Source organism: Spermophilus citellus, assembly GCF_964194105.1.
Source record: "Spermophilus citellus genome assembly, chromosome: 3".
NCBI lineage: Eukaryota > Metazoa > Chordata > Mammalia > Rodentia > Sciuridae > Spermophilus > Spermophilus citellus.
This window is the reverse complement of record NC_138184.1, coordinates 89,314,969-89,338,111: the sequence shown is the minus strand read 5'-3', so window position 1 is coordinate 89,338,111 and position 23,143 is coordinate 89,314,969. Positions and strand designations below refer to the sequence as shown.

The 23,143-nt window shown below is 39.9% G+C and overlaps 1 protein-coding gene across 2 annotated transcripts in view; it reads left to right on the top strand.

The window, feature by feature from the left end:
- The window catches only part of VPS33A (VPS33A core subunit of CORVET and HOPS complexes), a 30,624-nt gene continuing 7,481 nt past the window's right edge, over positions 1-23,143 (top strand). Inside the window, exons 1-10 of one of the 2 annotated variants that reach the window (XR_014020936.1) lie at positions 1-635; positions 2,428-2,493; positions 2,915-3,042; positions 4,059-4,245; positions 10,402-10,518; positions 12,198-12,372; positions 15,404-15,597; positions 17,693-17,819; positions 19,355-19,422; positions 20,512-20,649. Coding sequence is in view for 1 of the 2 variants with exons in the window: in XM_081285223.1 (XP_081141349.1) it covers positions 279-635; positions 2,428-2,493; positions 2,915-3,042; positions 4,059-4,245; positions 10,402-10,518; positions 12,198-12,372; positions 15,404-15,597; positions 17,693-17,819; positions 19,355-19,422; positions 20,512-20,649 (1,557 nt within the window). In the remaining variant the exon portion in view is untranslated. The remainder of the gene's footprint in view (positions 636-2,427; positions 2,494-2,914; positions 3,043-4,058; positions 4,246-10,401; positions 10,519-12,197; positions 12,373-15,403; positions 15,598-17,692; positions 17,820-19,354; positions 19,423-20,511; positions 20,650-23,143) is intronic. The other variant, XM_081285223.1, reaches the window with a different exon arrangement.

The window sequence follows — 23,143 nt, the reverse complement described above, 5'->3', positions numbered from 1 at the left end:
CATCCTTTTACGCAGGTTACAAGATGTAATTTACATCCTCTTTCGTCTTCACAACTCAGGGATTTTGCTGTTAAGTCAGCCGGGTTTTGACAGTATTCCTGTGAAATACCATGTTGCCTATTAGTCCACCAGTGAGACCAAGCTGGGATTATAACCGTGGTCCACTTTGCCCGGCAGACCTTCGGATTTTTATAATTTAAAAAGATTTGCATACAAATTTAGCTTCAAATTACCATTACACAGCAAGTATTCTTGGTGGCGATTTTTAAAAGAGTCAAATGAGATCAATTTCCAAACTTCCAACGTCCCTTTTCAAGGCCGGACGACTCCAGGACCGAGGTAGAGTCCGAAGAAGCGGAGAGGGAAAGGAAACAGTTGGACCCGACTGGAGAGGAGCGCATCCGGCCGACTCCGGCTTCCGGGTTTGGCCTGCGTCAGCGGCTCTGATCATGTGCACGTACGGCCACGTGACCGCGGGCAGGGGGTGGAGAACTGTGGACGCCGCGGGGCTGAGGGAAAGGGGAGGGGGCAAGATGGCGGCGCACCTGTCCTACGGACGAGTGAACCTGAACGTGCTGCGCGAGGCGGTGCGTCGCGAGCTGCGCGAGTTCCTGGACAAGTGCGCGGGAAGTAAGGTGAGGAGTCGGAGGCTGCGACACCTCCATCTCCTCCCGTGGCTGGCCCGGCTTTGTCCGGTCCCCGAACTCCTAAGCTCGAGGTGTACGAGGTCCCCTGCATCTTCCAAGGGGGCGAACTTTGGGCCCTCTCCCTGCGTCCAGGTGCAGGCGGCAACGACGAGGCTGGGAGGGCCTGGGCACCCAACCCGGAGATGGCGTGGTCCTGTGACGGCAGGTTAAGCCACCGTGATAGGCAGCCCAGCGCCTGGAGAGCGCTTGAAGTTGGGCTCGGGGTGCAATGGCTCAGTGTCCACTCGTTTCAGCGACCGCAAGTGTCAGTTCAGATAGTACTTTCGCAAGTCTCTGAAGCACCGACGCCTTGCAACCTGCTCGCACCCATCATGAGAGATGATGTCATTTTAACTTTGCTTTCTTAAAATAGGATTCTCTCTCCTTCTGAGCACTCACCTCAGAAGGGAGTCAGACACTGTAGACCAGAAACATTGTCCTGATCCGCCCTGTTCTCCCCTTAGCATTTGTCCGTTTCCTTGAGTAACCACTCTTTCCTTAGAACTGAGGAAGCTCAGAAACCAATGTTGGAGAGAATAGAACTCCAAGAGGTAGAGTGCTGGCTGGCAGCCCTTGAGAGAAGAAAGCGGGCTGACTCACAGGGCCCTTGTTTAAATTCAGTAGATGATGCTGGAATCTGAATCTGATCGTAGATTGTGTCAATGACAGTATACTGAAATGTAATATTATACTATAGTTTTGCATAAAGTTACTTGTTACTACCAGAGGAAAACAGGCAAAGTGCACAGTAGACAATGTACAATTATGTAAATAAAAACTTAAATTAAAAAAGAAAGAAATGAAGCTGGAGTTTAGTGGTAGAAATACTCACATGGGTCCCAGAACAATGACTTATGGTGTCAAAAAGTCCTAGGTTGCAGTCTTGACTTCTTTGTGCTATAGGTAAAGTCCAAGTTGCTTATATGGCCTTGGATAGTTACTTAAACTCCTAAACTTTTAAAATTTTCCTCTTCTGCCCAAATAAGATTTGTAATGCTTATATCATAGGTTTTAGGTCTGTATAATTGGAATTTCTGTATAGTTCAATTTAATAAAACCACAATTTAGATATAAAGGTTCTATAGCTCCTTCTTTCTGTTGAGGACAGTAATTAGCTCTTTAATTTCTCTGTGACCCACACTAGCATCATATGCCATTTTCATTTAGATTGTTAGGCTATGAATGTGATCAGAGCCAATTAAATTTTTTATTTTATGTACTGGGGGTTGAACCCAGGGCCTCCCATATTCTGTGCAAGTGCTCTACCATTGAGCTGTGTTCTTAGCCTTTTTAAAATTTTTTAATTTTTTAGCTGGGTGTAGTGGCACACGCCTGTAATCCTAGCAACTTGGGAGGCTGAGGCAGGAGGATCACAAGTTCAAAACCAGTCTCAACAATTTAGAGAAGCCCTAAGCAACTTAGTGAGACCCTACCTCAAAATTAAAAAAGGGTTCAGTGATTAAGCATCCCTGGGTTCACTCATCAGTACCAGAAAAAATAATAATAATTTTAGAAAATTTCTCACAAAGTAGCCCAGGCTAGCTTTGAACTTGCAATCCTCCTGCTTTAGCCTCCAGAGTAGATGGGATTACAGGCATGTGCTACCATATTTGGTGATCCAATTAAAAATTTTAACTCTCAAGTTTGAAGAACTATTCCTACTGTATATGACTGCTATTTTCTGTTGATATTGTTGAAATTGAGATTATCTGTAATAAGAGACAATTTCTCTCCATTTCAGGCAATAGTTTGGGATGAGTACCTAACAGGACCCTTTGGCCTGATTGCACAGTATTCACTACTGAAGGTAAATGAGCTAATGGGTTTTGTTATTGGATTAATAATTCTGAATTTTAGCAATAATAACACATATGATTTTACATTTCCTCATGAGTGACTGGCTTGCAAACAATTGGATCTATAAACACTGATATACTAACATTTTGGTTAGTATGGTTAACATTTTGTGTGCAATGCTCTGTGCATGATATAAGGTAACCATTACTTGGTGTTTTCAATAGTTTGTTGTGTTAGTCATTTGAATGCTGATAATAGAGTGTGGCTTCATACTGAAACTTTGTCCTTTATGTATTTGGCTGTGGGGGACCTAAATTTTGATAGTAAATCATTACCATGCATTATATTAGGAGTATATATGATTTCTGAGTCTGGAAATGATAGATAAATTTCAGGGATTGTGTTAACCTTTTGTGTATGTGTTTTCCTAGGAACATGAAGTGGAAAAAATGTTTACACTTAAAGGAAGTCGTTTGCCAGCAGCAGATGTCAAGAATATTATATTTTTTGTCAGACCCAGGCTAGAATTGATGGATATAATCGCTGAAAATGTGCTCAGGTATCTCAGAGCTTTTGTTTGGTCAAAAGAGGTTTGGTCCTTAAAATACTTTTCTTTTTTAAAAAATAGCTTTATTTAATTTATTTTTTTAATGTGTACTGAGGATCAAATCCAATGCTTCACATGCTAAGCGAGCTCTCTACCACTGAACCACAACCCCAGCCCTTTACAATGTTTTTGTTTGTTTTAATATTTTTTAGTTAGTTATACATGGACACAGTATCTTTATGTTGTTTATTTTTATGTGGTACTGAGGGTCGAACCCAGTGCCTCACATGTGCAAGGCAAGCACTCTGCCACTAAGCCACAACCCTAGCCCTTTACAATGGTTTTAATGTACTGAGCTCCTTGTCATTACAAACCCCCACCTTTGCCAGTGCACTAGAAGGTCGTCTTTTGGAAAACTAGAACAGGCATGGAAGTCTAATGGTTAAAATTTTCCAATATACTGAATATAATGTGGTTGAATTTCATAAGCAAAATAAGAGCTGATTAAAATTTAACATGGATCCTGTCTATAGAGGAAGTCATCTTGCATAGTCTGCACTCTGTAGAACAATTGATGGCTGCAGCCCCTAAAATCTTAAAAGCATATGTGCTATTTTTGGAAGTCCATTGTCAAGGAGAATAGAAGGTAGGAATCAAGAGTGATATCTCATCTTAATATCAGACTGTTGTTGCACTGGTTTTGTTAAAGAACCATTTGTTTTTAGTAAGGTATAGATATCCTGTTTTAATAAACCTGAGAGCTTTGATGCCCCATAAATGATTTAAAAGAATTCTAGAAAATATACCACAAAGTAATAGCTGTGATTCAATGCTGCTTTCCTGTTTGGGAGTTGAAAAAGAGAAAACATAGAACTCTGAACAATTTGGATCTGTGAGTTAGTATTCTTACATTTATCTAACCAGTGTTTATTTACTGCCCATGTTGTGCCAGGCAAAGGGGTCAAAATAAGCAATATAGTCTCTGACCCTAAGAGCTCATAAGCTAATAGATGTTACTTCCTTTGCAGTGAAGACAGACGTGGCCCAGTGAGAGATTTCCACATTTTGTTTGTGCCCCGCCGTAGCTTGCTGTGTGAACAGCGGTTGAAGGACCTTGGTGTTTTGGGATCCTTTATCCACAGAGAGGAGTACAGTTTAGATCTCATTCCATTTGATGGAGATCTCTTGTCCATGGAATCAGAGGGTGCATTCAAAGTAAGTTTGGGCTTTCCCTGACATCAGACTTGAATTTTTGCCAAATTTATGAGCATGCAAGTGCCACAAGACAGTTTTAATTTGCACTCCATGATTAGTGTGAAGCTGAGGCTTGTTGCATGTTTATTGATGTTCAAGATCTTTTCTTTTTTTTTTTTTTTTTAAAGATATTTGGGAAAGACCCCCTTAAGGGGTTCCATCCACTCTTTTTATTTTATTTTATTTATTTTTTTTTAAAGAGAGGAGAGAGAGAGAGAGAGAGAGAGAGAGAGAATTTTTAATATTTATTTTTTAGTTTTTGGCGGACACGACATCTTTGTTTGTATGTGGTGCTGAGGATCGAACCCGGGCCGCACGCATGCCAGGCGAGCGCGCTACCACTTGAGCCACATCCCCAGCCCACTCTCTTTTTATTTTTAATATTTAGTTTTTTTAGTTGTAGCTGGACACAATACCTTATTTTTATGTGGTGCTGAGGATCGAACCCAGGGCCTGGCATGTGCTAGGCGAGCTCTCTACCGCTGAGCCACAATCCCAGCCCCTGTTCAAGATCTTTTCTTTAGCAAATTGCTTTTTCATTTTCTTGGCTCATTGCTTATTTTTTTAGGAGTCCTTTTTATATTCTGTATACTCATTATTGTGGTTTATAAAAGCTGCAAGTATATTCTCCTAGTCCGTGGGTTGTCTTTTAATCTTGTTATAATGCTTTTTATAATGTAAACATTTTCTGCTGGGTGTAGTGGGTCATTCCTGTAAATCCCAGCTACTTTATTTGGGATGCTGAGACAGGAGGAACACAAGTTCAAGTCCAGCCTCAGTAATGCAGTTGAGGCCCCAAGCAACTTAATGAGACCCTGTCTCAAAATAAAAAGGGCTCGGAATGTGGCTTAGTGCCCCTGGCTTCAATCCCCAGTACCAAAGTAATAATAATGATGATGATGTAGTTAACATTTCTCATTATAAATAATTAAAATTTTAATAGATTTACTTATTATAATTTACATACCATAAAATTCATCCCTTTAAAAGATGCAGTTTAGAGTTTTGCAACTATCACTACACTCTAATTTTGGAACATTTTAATCATCTGCAAAAGACATCCCACACCCATTAGCAGTCATTCTCTATCATTCCTTCCTTCAGCCACTGGAAACCACTAATCTATTTTATCTGTATGGATTGGCCTATTCTGGAGATGATCTATTCTGGTCATATGGCAACTGTGTTTAACACTTTGAGAAATTCCAAACTCTTGCCTAGTAGTGCTGCCATTTCATATTCCCACTAGCAGCTGCTGCACCTTCTCCCTGATACTATCATTGTTCGTCTTTTCCAACTGGGTATGAGTGGTTTTTCGTTGTGGTTTTACTTTGCATTTCTGTGATGACAAATGATGTCGATTATCTTTTCATATGCTTATTGGACATTTATATGTCATCTATTGGAGAAATGTCTTTTTATGTCACTTGCCCACTTTGTGTTATTTATCTGTTTTTAACACAAAGTTATAAGAATTTTTTTTGGGGGGGCGGGGATCTACCACTGTACAAAGGGTGTTCTACCACTGAACTACATCCCCAGCCATTTTTACTTTTTTGAGACAGGGTCTTGCTGAGTTACTGAGACTGACCTTGAACTTATGATCCTCTTGCCTCAACCTTCTGAGACACAGGAAGTAATGTGTGTGCCATTGCACCTAGCAAGAATTCTCATTGTATTCTAGATACAAATCTCTTATCAGATACAGGATTTTCAAATATTTTCCTCCATTTTGTGGCTTCTTTTCACTTTCTTAGTGAAAGTGGGATCCTTTAATGCACAAATATTTTTAATTTTGATAAAATCCAATTTCTTTTTTTCTTCTTTTACTTGTGCTTTTGGTATCAAATTCATGAAACTGTTGCCTAACCCAGCCACAAAGATTCATACCAGTGTTTCCTTCTAAGTGTTTTGTAGCTTTACTTTTTACATGTAGATCTTTGACCCATTTTAAATTAATTTTGTGTATAATGTAAGAGAGAGGGGTCTAACTTTTTTTTTTTTAACATGGGGATATCCATTTGTTCCAACACTATTTGTTGAAAAGACTTTGTTTTCCTCTTTGAATTGTCTTGTTACCTTTGCAAAAACACAGTTGTCCATAAGTATAAGGGTGTGCTTATTTCTGGTCTCTCGATTCTGGTCCTTTGGTTGATCTGTCTGTCTTCCTGCCTGCAACACAGTCTTGATTACTATGGCTTTGCCGTAAGTTTGAAATGAGGAAGTATATGAGTTCTTCAACCAAAGCACTTAAATCTCTCACTTTTTTTTATTTGCTTTGCTCTTTTTGAATCTGAATAAATCTTTTACTCTGAAAACACAGAAATCTTTCATTTTCTTTTAAAAGTTTTGAGTTCTCCTCTTCACAGGTCTTGAATCTGACTTGGGTTTGTGTGTGTGCTGTGTGGCGGATGGTGTTGGCATGTTTTCTTTCAGGTGGACAGCCACTGGCCCAGCACTGCTGGTGCCCACTGATTATTTTCTAGCATAGGTTTATCAGTAAGTATACATATCTTTTCTCTCTGGTTCTGCAAGTCTTTTTGCCAGTGTGTTTTATGTATTTATTTGCCACTTTTCTTCCAATAAACACATTCTCTCATAAGAATATTACTTTATCTTTTAAAAAATAATTTGAAAATGTTTTGTGAACATAATCCATGCTCATGGTAGAATTTCTTTGAGTCAGAAAGGTCATAGGGTGAAGAGTAAGCCACTCTCCACCCCAGTTCTCAGACTGCCCAGTTGTTTCCAGAAACAATCCCTATTCCTAACTCTTTCTTTGTGTGTGTATGTATGTGTGTATTTTCTTTTTTTTTTTTTTCTTTTTCTTTTTTTTGGGGGGAGGGTACCAAGGATTGAACCCAGGGTTACTTAACCACTGAGCCACATCCCCAGCCCTTTTTTATTTTTGGACAGGTTTTTGCAAAGTTACTTAGCACCTTGCTGAGTTGGTAAGACTGGCCTTGAAGTTGTAATACTTTGCCTCGGACTCCTGAATCATTAAGATTAAGGGTGTGTGCCATCACACCGGGATGTGTTTTGGTGTGTGTTTAACTCTTTTTTTCTCTAGGTACTTTATGCAGCTGCAGCTCACAACATGTATAGTATTCTCATTTTTAAACACATGGTTGTATATACACACATACACATACACATTTTGATATCTTACTTTTTAAATATTTTTTTGTTGTTGATAGACCTTTATCTTATTTATTTAGATGTGATGCTGAGAATCAAACCCAGTGCTTCATACATGTCAGGCAAGTGTGCTATCACTGAGCACCAGCCCCAGCCCTTGATATATTGCTTTTAATAAGACATTTGGGAGTCATTTTCTACCATTTATGAAAGTGCTGCTGTGTTTGTAGTTGAAGCTGTATTGTGTTCCATTATTTGAATGTACCATGATTTATTGAGCCAGTCCACTTTTGAAGCATCTAACACTATTAGGTGGCCTTGTGCATGGGGAGCTCTTACTCTGTAGGCCATCCAGGATGTCTTCTGCCCTTGCCATTTTGTCTTTCTTTTTTTTTTTTTTCCCCCCCTTGAGGTATTGGAGATCCCATCCGGGGCCTTGTACCTGGTTGCTAAGCACTTTACCACTGAGCTACATCCCCAGCCCATTTTTAAAAAAAATTATATTTTGATACAGGGTCTTTTTTTTAACCATTTTTTAAAAATTATTTATTTATTCGAATTTGTTTTATATGACAGCAGAATGCATTTCAATTCATAGTACACATATAGAGCACAACTTTTCATGTCTCTGGTTGTACACAAAGTGGATAGAGTCACATACATGTCTTCATACACGTACTTGGGGTAATGATGTCCATCTCATTCCACCATCTCTCCTATCCCCTCTCTTTCCCTCCTTCACCTTTGCCCTATCTAAAGTTCCTCCATTCCTCCCATGCTTCCCCCACCATCCCCATTATGGATCTGCATCCTCAAATCAGAGAAAACACGCGGCATTTGTTTTTTTGGGGTTGGCTAACTTCACTTAGCATAATATTCTCCAACTCCATCCATTTATCTGCAAATGCCATGATTTTATTGTCTTTTTTTTTTTTAAAGAGAGAGTGAGAGAGGAGAGGGAGAGAGAGAGAGAATTTTTAATATTTATTTTTTAGTTCTCGGCGGACACAACATCTTTGTTGGTATGTGGTGCTGAGGATCGAACCCGGGCCGCACGCATGCCAGGCGAGCGCGCTACCGCTTGAGCCACATCCCCAGCCCAAGATTTTATTGTCTTTTAATGCTGAGTAATATTTCATTGTGTATATATACGACAGTTTCTTTATACATTCATCTACTGAAGGGCATCTAGATTGGTTCCACAATTTAGCTATTATGAATTGAGCTGCTATAAACATTGATGTGGCTGCATTACTATAGTATGCTGTTTTTAAGTCCTTTGAGTATAAACCGAGGAGTGGGATAGCTGGGTCAAATGGTGGTTTCTTTCCAAGTTTTCCAAGGAATCTCCATATTGCTTTCCAATTTGCAGTCCCACCAGCAATGTATGAGTGTGCCTTTCTCCTCACATCCTTGCCAACACTTATTGTTGTTTGTATTCTTTTTTTTTTATTTTATTTTTTTTGTATTCTTTTTTTTAATATTTATTTTTTAGTTGTAGTTGGACACAATACCTTTATTTTGTTTATTTGTTTTTATGTGGTGCTGAGGATCCAACCCAGGGCATCTCACATGCTAGGTGAGCGCTCTACCACTGAGCAACAACCCCAGCCCCTGTTTGTATTCTTAATAGCTGCTATTCTAACTGGAGTGAGATGAAATCTTAGAGTAGTTTTTATTTGCATTTCTCTAATTGCTAGAGATGTCGAACATTTTTTTATATATTTGTTGATTGATTGTATATCATCTTCTGAGAAGTGTCTGTTCAGTTCATTGGCCCATTTATTGATTGGGTTTGTTTTTTGGTGTTAAGATTTTTGAGTTCTTTATATATTCTAGAGATGAGTGCTCTGATGTGCGTGTGGTAAAAATTTGCTCCCATTTTGTAGGCTCTCTATTCACCTCACTGATTGTTTCTTTTGCTGAGAAGAAGCTCTTTAGTTTGAATCCATTCCATTTATTGATTCTTGATTTTATTTCTTGTGCTTTGGGAGTCTCATTAAGAAAGTTGGGACCTAATCTGACATGATGAAGGTTTGGGCCTACTTTTTCTTCTATTAGGCACAGGGTCTCTGCTTTAATTCGACCCATTTTGATTTGAGTTTTGTACATGGTGAGAGATATGGGCTTAATTTCATTTTGTTGCATATGGATTTCCAGTTTTCCCAGCACCATTTGTTGAAGAGGCTATCCTTTCTCCAATATATATTTTTGGTGCCTTTGTCTAAAATGAGATAACTGTATTTGTGTGGGTTTGTCTCTGTGTCCTCTATTCTGTACCATTGGTCTATAAGTCTATTTTGGTGCCAATACCATGCTGTTTTTGTTACTGTTGCTCTGTAGTATAGTTTAAGGTCTGGTATAGTGATGCCACCTGCTCCACTCTTCTTGCTAAGGATTGCTTTAGCTATTCTGGGTCTCTTATTTTTTTTTGTTGTTCTTGTATTTTTTTAATACTTTTATTTTATTTATTTATATGTAGTGCTGAGGATCAAATCCAGTGCCTCACACATGGGTAGGCAAGCACTCTACCACTAAGCTACAGCCCCAGCCCTTGATACAGGGTCTTGATAAGTCACCCAGGCTGGCTTCAAACTTTTAGTCCTCCTGCCTCAGCCTCCTAAATAGCTGGAATTACAGGCATGAGCCACCACACCTGGCTGCTATTTGTCTTTCGACTTTGTTTATAGAGCATGCAATATATGGAAATGGGTTTGTTTTTTGTTTTGTTTTGTTTTGTTTTTTTGGTTGTAGGTAGACAAATATCTTTACTTTGTTTATTTGTTTTTATGCGGTCCTGAAGATCGAACCCAGTGCCTCACAAGTGTGAGGCAAACTGCTGTACCGCTGAGCCCCAGCCCCAGCCTTGGAACTGGTTTTATTGTCCCTTGCTGAACCCTAACACTGGAACAGAGGCAGGCACCTGGCTGGCTCCTGGGAAAAGACTGATTCATAGTAACTGGCCTTTCTTCCCCATAGGAGTGCTACCTAGAGGGTGACCAGACAAGCCTGTATCATGCTGCGAAGGGACTGATGACCCTGCAAGCTCTGTATGGAACAATCCCCCAGATCTTTGGGAAAGGAGAGTGTGCTCGGGTGAGAACCAGCTGTTTTCTGGTAGTGAAGGGGGGCCCCTGGCACCCAAAGTTGGGGAGGAAGGGGAGACTCCTCACAAGTACAGCCAGGCTCCATAACTCACAAATTCTGTGTTTGGACTTTTCCTCTTCCCTATAATTTGGGCGTGACCCTCAAGTTAGCACTCATGGTACTTTGTGGACGTGCACAGAGAAGTGAGAAATTTGTCATGCACTGAACACACTGCTGGCTGAGGTTGAACAAGATGACGCTCTGCCTTCTTGTTTCCACTTTTGGGCTACAAGTATCTCTTCCAGTCTGTTAGTGTCCTGTTTTTCTGCTCTTTATAGTTTTCGTTGATGATTTTGCTGTTTGAAGTAGGCCCTCAAGTATAGTGCTGAAGTGCTACCTAGTGTTCCTGAGCACAGAAAACCTGCGATGTGCCTTGTGGAGAAATCAGTGTGTTAGAGAAGCTTCATTCAGGCCAGTGAGAGAGCTGTTGGCTGTGAGTGATACATAAATATAAAGTCAGAGTCTTTAAACAGAAACACACGTGGAACCATGTTGTGTTGATCAGTTGACAGCAGTTGTGCAGTGGCCCACAGGTACCCCATTGTATTTCCGTAGGAGCTGTGAGTCAGGATTAGCTAGCCAAATTCAGTGGCTTCAGTGACTTTGTAGAACCTCAAATAGCAAGCACAGTGTAACTGATTTTTTGCCTTACTGGGAATTGGTGGCTGCTGTTGGCTCTAAGTGGTGGCCAATAGCAAATGCTTTTTTTTTTTTTTTTTTTTTTTTAAAGAGAGAGTGAGAGAGGAGAGAGAGAGAGAGAATTTTTAATATTTATTTTTTAGTTCTCGGCGGACACAACATCTTTGTTGGTATGTGGTGCTGAGGATCGAACCCGGGCCGCACGCATGCCAGGCGAGCGCACAACCGCTTGAGCCACATCTCCAGCCCCAGCAAATGCTTTTTGATATCTGCTTATTTCTTTTTTTTAAATATCTTTATTTATTTATTTTTATGTGGTGCTGAGGATCAAACTCAGTGCCTCACACATGCAAGGCAGGTGCTCTGCCACTAAACCTCAGCCCCAGCCCAATAGCTGCTTCTTTCTTTTTCTTTTTTTTTTTTTTTTGGCTGAAATCATTTTCTTTCTTCTGAACCATGGACACTTGCTGTTTTTCTTCTATGTTATAGCCCCGAATTCTACACGTGAAGTTAGAGCGCTGAAGGTCACAGCCATGTGTTTTCAGAGGTCTTAGTCTATAGAAGTCTGGCTCCATTTCTTGGGGCTTGAGATAGGCTGAACATCATGGGGGCGTGTGTGGCAGAGGGAAGCAGCTCACATCATGGTGACCAGGAAGCAGAGAGAGCGCTTATTTCTTTTCTTTTTTTTTTTTTTTTTAAGAGAGAGTGATAGAGGGAGAGAGAGAGAGAGAGAGAATTTTTCAATATTTATTTTTTAGTTATCGGCGGACACAACATCGTTGTTTGTATGTGGTGCTGAGGATCGAACCCGGGCCACACGCATGCCAGACGAGCGCGCTACCGCTTGAGCCACATCCCCAGCCCAGCGCTTATTTCTTAATCAGTCTCACTCTTGCAGTTTTTTTCCTGTTTTGATGATCTGTTTTTAGCTGAAGTTTTGATTCTGCTAGTTCTGGAAGGCGCCACCTGATCCAGTGTTTTATTTCCAGCAAGTTGCCAATATGATGATCAGGATGAAGAGAGAGTTTACAGGAAGCCAAAATTCAATATTTCCTGTTTTTGACAACCTCTTATTGCTTGATCGAAATGTGGATTTATTAACACCTCTTGCCACTCAACTTACATATGAAGGACTCATTGATGAAATCTATGGCATTCAGAACAGTAAGTGACATCTATTTTTATTAATAGGTAATATGATAAAAATACCCTTTTTGTGGAGGCTACCATTCTTACCTGGCATACTTAAGCATTATGTGAACTTAAAGATCCAGTTTCTAATGGTGATTTCAAAGTGTAGATTAGCATAAACCTTTTTTGCAGCAGTTTGGCAACTCATAAGTCTTTCACTCTTGGCTCAAGAAAATCCAAAGCTTTAACGTCCCTTGAGGAATCATTCCAAAAAAAAGAGATCAAGGAGGTTTACAAAAAAATTTGTATTTCCATTTCTTTTTTAGAATTTTCTGAATAATCCAAATGGTTGAGAACTTTATAAAATAATAAATGTGGAACATGTGTAACTACATAGCCAATTATAAATTTTATATATGTGTGTATAATATGTAGTTTATATGTATATCTATCTATCTATATAAATAGTATACATAAAATGACCAAATAAGAGCATCCAAAAAGAAGAAAATAACTGGAGGAGGAATAACCAGACCATGCCTCATGGCTGGCGATAGTTCTGGAGAGCTTGTGAAGAGGTGGCTGTGCTGGGTTGGAAAGAAGGGTAGAGTTCAGGCGGAGGCTCTGGGGAAGGATGAGCAGCATGCTGAATGCTGCCCGTGGTGTGACAGCAAGCTCATAAAAGGAGAGAGCACAGATGGGGAAATCCTCAGGAACAAGGCTGATACAGAAGGTTAGGGTCACAAGTTGGAAGATCGGACGGCCTGCTAGGTTTGGGGCATAGCAGGTTATTAGGTTAGAGGTCACAAACATGTTTTATTTGGTTGATTTTGGCCCATGTGATACTTCTTTGTTTCTGTCAGCATTTAAAATCTGAGAGATTGTAATTAATTTATTATTATTATTATTATTAGTAGTAGTAGTAGTAGTAGTATTTTGCACTGGGGATTGAATCCAGGATGCTCTACCACTGACCTATATCCCCAGCTCCTTTTATTTCTGAGGCCTTAGGGTCTTGGGCTGGGGATGTAGCTCAGTAGTAGAGTGCTTGCCTAGCATGCATAAGGCCTTGGGTTTGATCCTCAACACCTGCCAAAAAAGAAAAAAAAAAAGTGCCAGACAGGGTTTTGCTAAGTTGCTGAAGCTGGCCTCAGATTTAATAATCCTTCTGCCTCAGCCTCCCAAGTAGCTGGGATTACAGGTGTGCACCACTCCCCACCCCAGAGAGTTTGGGATGGGAAGGGGTGACCTGTAAGGGCTGCAGGAGATGGCTGTGTAAACAAGGTGAAAGGTCAGCAGGGATTTTCCAAGAAAATAAAGCATATGTGTAAACTCACAACCTCTTTGTTTTTTCTTTTGTTTCTGTTTTTTATGGTACCTGGGATTGAACCCAGGAGTAGTTAACCCCTGAGCTACATCTGCAACGCTTTTGTATCTTTTTTATTTTGAAACAGGGTCTTGATAAGTTGCTTAGGGATTTGCTAAGGCTAGCTTTGAACTTGTGGTCCTCCTGCTTCAGCCTGTCAAATTTCTGGAATGATAGGTGTGTGCCACCACATCCAGCTAATTCACGGCCTCTTTGTAGCTTTTTTTTTTTTTTTAACAAGTTAAACATTGATTAGGGAAACTGGAAAAATAGTAGAAAAGCTAGGTATGGTGGTACACACCTATTAAACCCAGCTACTTGAGAGGCTGAGGCACATGCTCAAGGATAGCCTGGGCAATTTAATGAGACCCTGTCTCAAAATTTAGGGGGGGAAAAAAAAGGGAGGGGGCTATGCATGTAACTCAGTGGTAACGTGCCCCGGGTTTGATACCTAGTACTGCAAAAAGAAGAGGAGGAGGAAGATCGGGGAGGGGTTGTTATGCATACTACATATGGAATGGGTGTGGCAATGTGACAATAAAACTTTATTTTCAAAAACAGGAGGTAAAAATATGCAATGGCATATGCCTGTAATCCCAGCAACTGGGGAGGCTGAGGCAGGAAGATTGCGAGTTCAAAGCCAGCCTCAGCAATTTAGTGAGGCTCTAAGCAACTTAGACCCTGTCTCAAAATTTGAAAAAGGCTTAGGGATGTAGCACAATTATTAAGCACCCCTGAATTCAATCACTGGTACCAAAAAAAAAAAGGAATTGGGCAGAATTTGGCCCTCATGCCATAGTTTCTGACCCTTGTTCTGGAGTGGCTTTCAACTATTTTTGATCTGCACCCCACAGTAAGAAATATATTTTATATCACACATGCATATATGTATGTATAAAACAAAAGCAGAAGTTTTATTAATAATAAAAACCCACCTTCCCTTAGTTCATGTGATACACTCTGGTATTTCCTCTTTTGTTTGTTGCTGTTTTGTTTTCTTCTGTTTTTTAATATTTCTCGCCACCCAGTGGCTTGATTTCATGGCACCTAACGGGACATCACTTACAGTTTGAAAAACCATAGAAGACATTGGGCAGATCCTTGTAAGTTTTTTTTTATGGTGCTAGGCATCAAACCTAGGGCCTCACTCATGTTAGGCAATTCCTGTACCACTGAATCACACCTAACTTAGAAGAGGAAAAGGGACCTAATTCCTCAAGAAGTTTAGGAACTGGACATTGCTATGGTAGCTTATATATAGGTGCCCCCAAAGAAAAACGGAACCATGGTATCAATGCTAAAGAGTCACTATTACTTTTTTTTTTTTTTTTTTTTTTTTTAGTACCAGGGATTGAATCCAGGAGTGCTTAACCACTGAGCCACACCCAGCCCTTTTTATTTTTTTATTTTCAGATAGGGTCTCGCTAAATTGCTGAGGCTGGGTTTAAACTTAAAATTCTCCTGCCTCAGCCTCCTGAGCTGCTGGGATTACCAGTGTACACCACCATGCCCATCAAGAGTCACTCTTTCCTGTACTTGTATCACGGGATATAAAAACCCAGAGCTATGTGTCACTGTCTTGTTAAGCTATCTTCCATTCTCTATTGAACTGGAAATTCCCTTTTATGCCTGGGTACTTGATTGTTGCTTCTTCCAGTAATTACACATAGGTGCTCGTTTCCTCCCATTGTCATTCAGGTTATGTGAAATTACCCCCAGAGAAATTTGCACCTAAGAAGCAGGGTGATGGTGGGAAGGACCTCCCCACAGAAGCAAAGAAGCTGCAGCTGAATTCTGCAGAGGAGCTCTATGCTGAGATCCGAGATAAGAATTTCAATGCGGTGGGCTCTGTGCTCAGCAAGAAGGCAAAGATCATCTCTGCTGCCTTCGAGGTGAGACGAGCTACCTTCCATTGCTAGGGTGCCCACCTGCAGGAGAATAAGAACTCCAACCACACAGCCGAAAATAATAGCTAGCCGCACTTTCCTACCCTGAGTAATTGCAGGTTCCTGAGGACCCAGGGATTTCTTTCTTTTCAGACTTTTTCTCGGACCCATGACAAAAGAGGTCCTGTTAGGTTTTTCTCCTTTTGTAGAGGACATAGGGCACACATTTGTAGTTTATAAGTTTTCTGTGTAAACATTTTCAATAACTTCCTTTAAATTATTTCCTACTTAAGAGGAAGCCAGCTGTACTAAAAATAAAAGCTCTTTTGTGATAGAACTTGCAGTTCATGATGAAAATTGCAGGTCTAGCCACTGTGACTGTGGCAGGGGAACCCTGCATGTGTGGTGGGTGATAATGAGACTAAAGTCCCTGGCAGCCCAGAGCCTCATTATCACTTCCTGCCTCCTCTTGCCCATCAACTGGTTTCTTCTTGTTAAAGCTCCTTTTTGAAACATGGGAATCAGTAAGCTGATAAACTCTGAATATTTAGACTTAGAAGATATAAAGTAGAAAAGTTTTAGAAAATTTTTTCACTGAGTAGTTCTAAATTTTTTCTGTCTTAGGAATTATTCATTAATTAATTTTTATATTTCTGAGGATACTTTTAGTTGAAATTACCAAGTTTTGTCTTGAAAAACAGTCTCATCACTAAACCAGGTTCATTTTGTTATACTCAAGATTGACATTCAGAGAAGGACTGGATTTGTTTCTATCAGGGAGGAAACAGTTTACTGTTTATAGCCTCCTCTACGCAAAACCTGATTTTTTTCATCTTAGTTTTTTACTCAGAAATTTGTGTGGTTTACCAAATATTGTCCACTAATACTTGAATGCCCACAAAATACTGTCGAAACGTATGAAATGATACACAGGAAAAGAGAATTGTAGGCACTTTCTCTATAAAAAAAAAAAAAGTGCTAATGTGCAAAGCTCAGTGGCACAAGCAACTCCAGAGGCTGAGGCAGGAGGATTAGAAAGTTGGAGACCAGCCTCAGGATCTTAGCGAGACCATAAGCAACTTAGCTTGTCTAGCTGACTCAAAATAAAAACTTAAAAAGGACTGGGGTAGCTCCAGTGGTAGAACGCCTCTAGTTTAATCGAAGTATCAAAAAATAATTATTTATTTAAAAAGAAGTGATAGGCTGGTAGAGTGGTAGAGCACTCACCTCACATGTGCGAGGCCCACATAAAAATAAATAAGTGAAATAAAGGTATTGTGTCCAACTACAACTAAAAAAGAAATATTTTTGTTGTTGTTAAAAAAGAAGTGCTGGGGACTAGTGTTGTGGCTCAGTGGTAGCGCGCTTGTCTGGCAGGCGCGGGGTCCTGGGTTCGATCCTCAGTACTACATACAATCAAATAAAGGTATTATGTCCAACTACAACTAAGAAATAAATATTTAAAAAAAAAGAAGTGCTGGGGCTGGGGCTGTGGCACAGTGGCAGAGCGCCCACCTCGGACATGTGAGGCACTGGGTTCAATTCTCAGCACCACATAAAAATAAATAAAATAAAGATATCGTGTCCATCTATAACTAAAAAAAAATAATAATAAAGAAGTGCTAATGTGGTTAAGAGGCTCCATGAACTCTTTCAGTGATATTTTTTAAATATTTTTTAAATTTTTTTTTAGAGAGTTTTTTTTTTTAATTTTTTTTTTTTTTAGTTTTCGGCGGTCACAACATCTTTGTTTGTATGTGGTGCTGAGGATTGAACCCAGGCCTCATGCATGCCAGGCAAGCATGCTACCACTTGAGCCACATCCCCAGCCCAAATTATTTTAGATTTTTATGGCTTTTTTTTTTTTTAATTTTTTTTTAGTGCCGGGATCGAACCCAGGGCCTTGTGCGTGCAAGGCAAGCACTCTACCAACTGAGCTATATCCCCAGCCTCTTTCAGTGATATATTTACCTTTCCTGTTCTGTGTGATGTTGGACGAGTTTGGCCTGACTAGTACGTGTCCACTCTTTCGCAGTAACGTAATTAGCGGTCCTCTGAAATGTCTTTGCTGCTGATGCCGCTGCCCTCTTGTCTGTTTCAGGAAAGGCACAACGCCAAGACCGTGGGGGAAATTAAGCAGTTTGTTTCCCAGTTGCCCCACATGCAGGCAGCAAGGGGCTCACTTGCAAATCATACCTCGATTGCAGAGTTGATCAAAGACGTCACTAGTAAGTATCCTTTGACATGATCTTCCACCTGGAGCTGACTCCCATACGCACTGAGGCTTCCTTGGGAAAGTCAGCGTTTTTTTCTCCTTCTGCACTGAGGATGCAACCCAAGGCCTTGCTCATACAAAGCTTGTGCTCTACCATTGAGCTACACACCCAGCCCAGTCAGCTGTTTTAACATCCTATGTTTCTCAGTAGTAAGTAAATGTGCACATTAGCAGTTAGTGATGACAAAATATTTAGAATATAGATAAGAGAAAAGATTTATGCATCCAGGTGCAGTGGCACACACCTGTGATCTCAGCACCTTGGGAGACTGAAGCAGGAGGATCACACAGGAAGCCAGCAACTTAGCAAGACCCTATCTCAAAGTGAAAAAAAAAGGGTCTGGGGAAGTAGCTTAGTGGTAAAGTGTCCTGGATTCAATCCCCCTACCCTGTCCCCTGTCCCAAATTTATGCATAATATTGCTCTCATAATAATAGGCAGTTAATTTTTTTAGTCTATTTTTTTTCCTATTGTGAAGGATTACTTAATTAGAACAATATGGTGTTTCTGGGGTTTTTTTTTAAATTTTCTCTTGAGAGTATTCTGCAAAATTGGTACAGAAAGCCTGTGTTGAGTATTTTGGAAAAAGTTCAGATTTATACTAAACTGGATCCGAGTTTGTTCATTAAAAAATAGGGTTGTTGGGCTGGGGATGTGGCTCAAGTGGTAGCATGCTCGCCTGGCATGCATGCGGCCCAGGTTCGATCCTCAGCACCACATGTTGTGTCCACCGAAAACTAAAAAAAAAAAATATTAAAAAATTCTCTCTCTCTCTCTCTCTCTCTAAAAAAAAAAAAAAATAGGGTTGTTGGGGCTGGGGTTGTGGTTCAGTGGTAGAGCATTAGCCTAGCACATGTGAGCCCCTGGGTTCGATCCTCAACACCGTATAAAAATAAATAAAGGTATTATGTCCATCTACAACTAAAAAAAAAATTTTAAATAGGTTGTAAAAGCTGAGTAGGAGTGCCTACTCCTACTCAGCTTTTGCAACCTATTTAGTGCCTTCGACTATGAAGTATTCTTTGAATCTTAAACATTGTATTAGAAAATCAGTCCTTTGATTTTATGTTAACAGAAGTGGAAATCAAATTGGTTGAATCTGATGACAAAAGTGAAATGCTCTTGGGAAATGAGTTTTCATTAACTCATAATGCATTAATGATACATTCCTGTAATCCCAGTGACTCAGGAGGCTGAGGCAGGAGGATCATAAATTTGAGGCCAGCCTCAACAACTTACCAAGACCCTAAGCAACTTAGTGAGATCCCGTCTCAAAATTAAAAAAAAAAAAAAGTGGGGATGTAGCTCAGTGGTAAAATGCCCCAGGTTTAATCCCCAGTACACTCATTGGCTGATGATTTAACTTGTGCTTGCTTTCTTTTTTGCATGTCCTGTTTCTTAATCACACCTTGTGTATAAAAGCAAACTACTTAAACAAATTCACATTTATTGAATTTCTGAGTTGAAAATTTGGTAATTATATTTTAGCTTCCGAAGACTTCTTTGATAAATTAACAGTGGAACAAGAGTTTATGTCTGGAATAGACACTGACAAGGTATGTAGACAATAAAACTGTTATAACAAATAGTTTACCAAACGTAAGATTATAGTCAAATAAACAATTGATTTGATACCTGTGCCTTGCCTAAATAATTTTATGAGCAAATGCAAAATGCAGAATGTGAAAATGTGGATTTTGTCAGGTAAAAATACTTAGCATTACTCTATGTAAGATACTTTGTGCAATACATGGTGAAATGGGATATGATCCCTGAAATTCAAGATTTTTAAAGACTATAATAAGTAAATTAAGAAATTTGCTTTTGGGGGGCCAGGGCTGTGACTCAGTGGCAGAGCACTTGCCTACCACGTGTGAGGCACTGGGTTTGATCCCCGATACCACATAAAAATAAAAACAAAATAAAGGTATTGTGTCCATCTACAACTAAAAAGAAAAATCTTTAAAAAAATGATATTTGCTTTTGGGACTGTGGATTTAGCTCAGTGGTAGAGGGCTTGCCAGGTATGCATAAAGCCCTGGGTTCGGTCTGCAAAAAGCAAAAACAAGATATTTACTTTTCGAGAGAATTTGTTAAATCATGACTTTATATATTCAGCCATAGGGGCTTAGTGTGTAGCTCAATGGTAGAGCACTTGCCTAGCATGCACAAGGCCCCGGGTTCAATCCCCAGCACCACCATCTCCCCCAAAATTCAGCCTTATTAATTTTCTAAATTATTCCATTTGTGAAAATTCCCATCTTCTAAAAATATTCCTGTTATTTTACACTAAATTGCTGCTTTTCTTAAGATAGGCTAGGTCCCACAAGTCCCAAACACTTGGCAATCTCTCAGGAGTTTGTCCACAGAAATAGACCTGTCAGGGCAGGCGTTGGGACTGGCCACAGCTGTCTTCACTGCCTGGTGCTCCTGTAATTTGACCTGAGAACTGGTGTGTCTGTGTGGTGCCTGGGAGTGTGTGTGGCAGGGGCTGAGGCAGCTACCTCAGTCAGGATTGAGAAGTGAGAAAAAATAATGAGCCTTTCTCCTGCACATCTCCTTTCTTTAACTTAGAAAAATAATTCTAAACATCAAGTTCTTTAAGTCTCTAAAAGCAGCAGTCTATGTATATACTTTATTTCTAGGTCAACAATTACATAGAGGATTGCATCGCCCAAAAGCATCCACTGACCAAGGTCTTAAGGCTGCTCTGCCTCCAGTCAGTGTGCAATAGTGGACTCAAACAAAAAGTCCTGGATTATTACAAAAGAGAAATTCTCCAGGTAAGATATATTAAAGTCTTTTATTGGTCAATGGGGAAAGCAAAAAGAAAGTGACAAAATGGCTATTTTGGTATATTGCTACCACAATCTTAAATTTTTTAACACCTAGAGGAATTGTTCTGATTAACTATAGTTATTTATTGTATCTGATAGTAAGAACAGTAACAAGCATTTACTGAGCATTTACTGTGTGCCAGGACCTATCTGAAAAGCTTTATGAATACACGTTTGTTTAACTCTCACAACAGCCCGATGAGTTTATCATCCCCTGTTTGTGGATGAAACCCCTAAGGGATATACTAGTTTCATAACTGGCCCAAGGTCACCAGCTAGTAAATGTCAAAACCAGTGCCAAAACCCAGGCAATTTAGGCCTAGTGTTCATCTCAATGAGCCAGTTGCGTGATGGAGGAAGATAACTTTGCAAATTTCTGATGACAGTTCCCTGTTACGGAACTGTTATCAGAAATAAACTGTTCCTTTATTTTTTTAAATAAATAAATAATAAATATAAATTTGTAGATGGACACAGTACCTTTATTTTATTTATTTATCTTTGTGAGGCTCAAACCCAGAGTCTCACACATGCTAGGCAAGTGCTCTGCCACTGAGCTACAACTCCAGCCCAAGCCTAATACTTTATTTTTTTTTTTATTGGTTGTTCAAAACATTACAAAGCTCATGACATATCATCTTCCATACATTTGATTCAAGTGGGTTATGAACTCCTATCTAATACTTTATAATAAGGAAGAAGTTCACTGTTGTTTTATTTATGTATGTATTTTTATTTTTTGGTTTTGCTTGTTTTGTTTTTGTTTTGCCTCCTCTGCTATTTTAAAAAATCCCCCTGTTCAAAAATGTCTCAGGCAGTATTTATTTGCTGTTTACCTGTCATTCTTAAATTTATTATCATTAAAATTAAGGACTCGTTAATTTTTTTTTGCATTTGTCTTTTTTTGAGTTATACATAAAGCACACATATGCATTAAGATTCCAAGGATGCAGAAATACATGGAGCAAAAGATGAACATCCCTCAGACCCATACACAGTCCCATGTCCCTCCTCAGATGTGTCCCATATCAGCCATTTGGTGTGGATCCTTCCAGTCTCCTATTTTCAAATGTATACAAAGTGCATTTATGTACATAGATGTCAGAGTGATAGTGGCTGGATCCTGGCTCAGCTCTGCTTTTACTGGCTGTGTGACCTTGGGCAAGTTCTTTAAAAGTCTCAAATGAAGCCAGGCATGGTGGTGCAGGCTTGGTAATCCCAAAAACTTGGGAAACTAAGGCAGGAGGATCACAAGTTCAAGGCCAGCGTCAGCAACATTAGACCCTTGTTGGGGGCTGCCCTGAACAAGAAACAAGAGTTATGCACACATCTTTGAGTCTTTTTTTTTTTTTTTTTTTTAGAGAGAGAGAGAATTTTTAAATATCTATTTTTTAGTTTTCGGCAGACACAACATCTTTGTATGTGGTGCTGAGGATCGAACCCGGGTCACACGAATGCCAGGCGAGCGCGCTACTGCTTGAGCCACATCCCCAGCCCTGGCATCTTTGAGTCTTGAGTAAAGAGGTACTAGATTGGCACTGTGCCCACTGCAATGCATGTAGACTTACCTCTGCTCGGCCAGGAGAGGTGCAGCTCTGGGATTGGGTGTTACCCAATGGAGTTGAGTTGCACCCACCTGTTGTAAACCTACCACTTGCCCGTTTTTGGATAGAATGTTCCATGGACTAGCTTCCCCCAATAAAAGCTGAGCTTCAGGACGTGCTCCTTCTCTCTCAGCAGCCTCCTGTGTTTTTCTCTTGCCCACCTGTGGGAGCTTACGGCTGGAAATAGAGAAGCCGTCCTAAATGCCCAAAGGTATTTTCCGTGTCTGTGTGAATTGAATGCCTCAGCCCAAATTCACCTGAATGACCTTTCCATAGCTCACTCAGGACATGGACTATAGACCCTGACTCAAAACTTAAATAAATAAATTAATAAATAAAAAGGGCTAGGGATGTGGTTTAGTGGTTAAGCACCTCTAGGTTCAGTCTCAGATACCAAATAAGTAACTCAAATGGAGATAATACCTACCTCCTGGTTTTTGGGGATTTTTTTTGTTTGAGACAGGTCTTGCTGAATTACTTAGGGCCTCACTAAACTGAGGCTGGCTTGGAACTTGTGATCCTCCTGCTACAGTCTTCAGAGTCGCCGGAATTATAAGTGTGTACCATCATGCCCAGCTACCTTATGGGTTTATGAGGATGACTGAGCCATAAAAGAATATGAAGTGCTCAGGCCAGAACCATGCTCAGCTGATTGAAAGTATTTTTCAGGTTTTGGCTACTATTTATATCTTTTTTAAAGGCAGAAATAAAATCCTACCATACATAATATTTTATTATTAACTCTTTTTTGTCCTTAAAAATATATTTATGGGCTGTGGTTGTGGTTCATTAGTAGAGCGCTTGCCTAGCATATGTGAGGCACTGGATTCAATCCT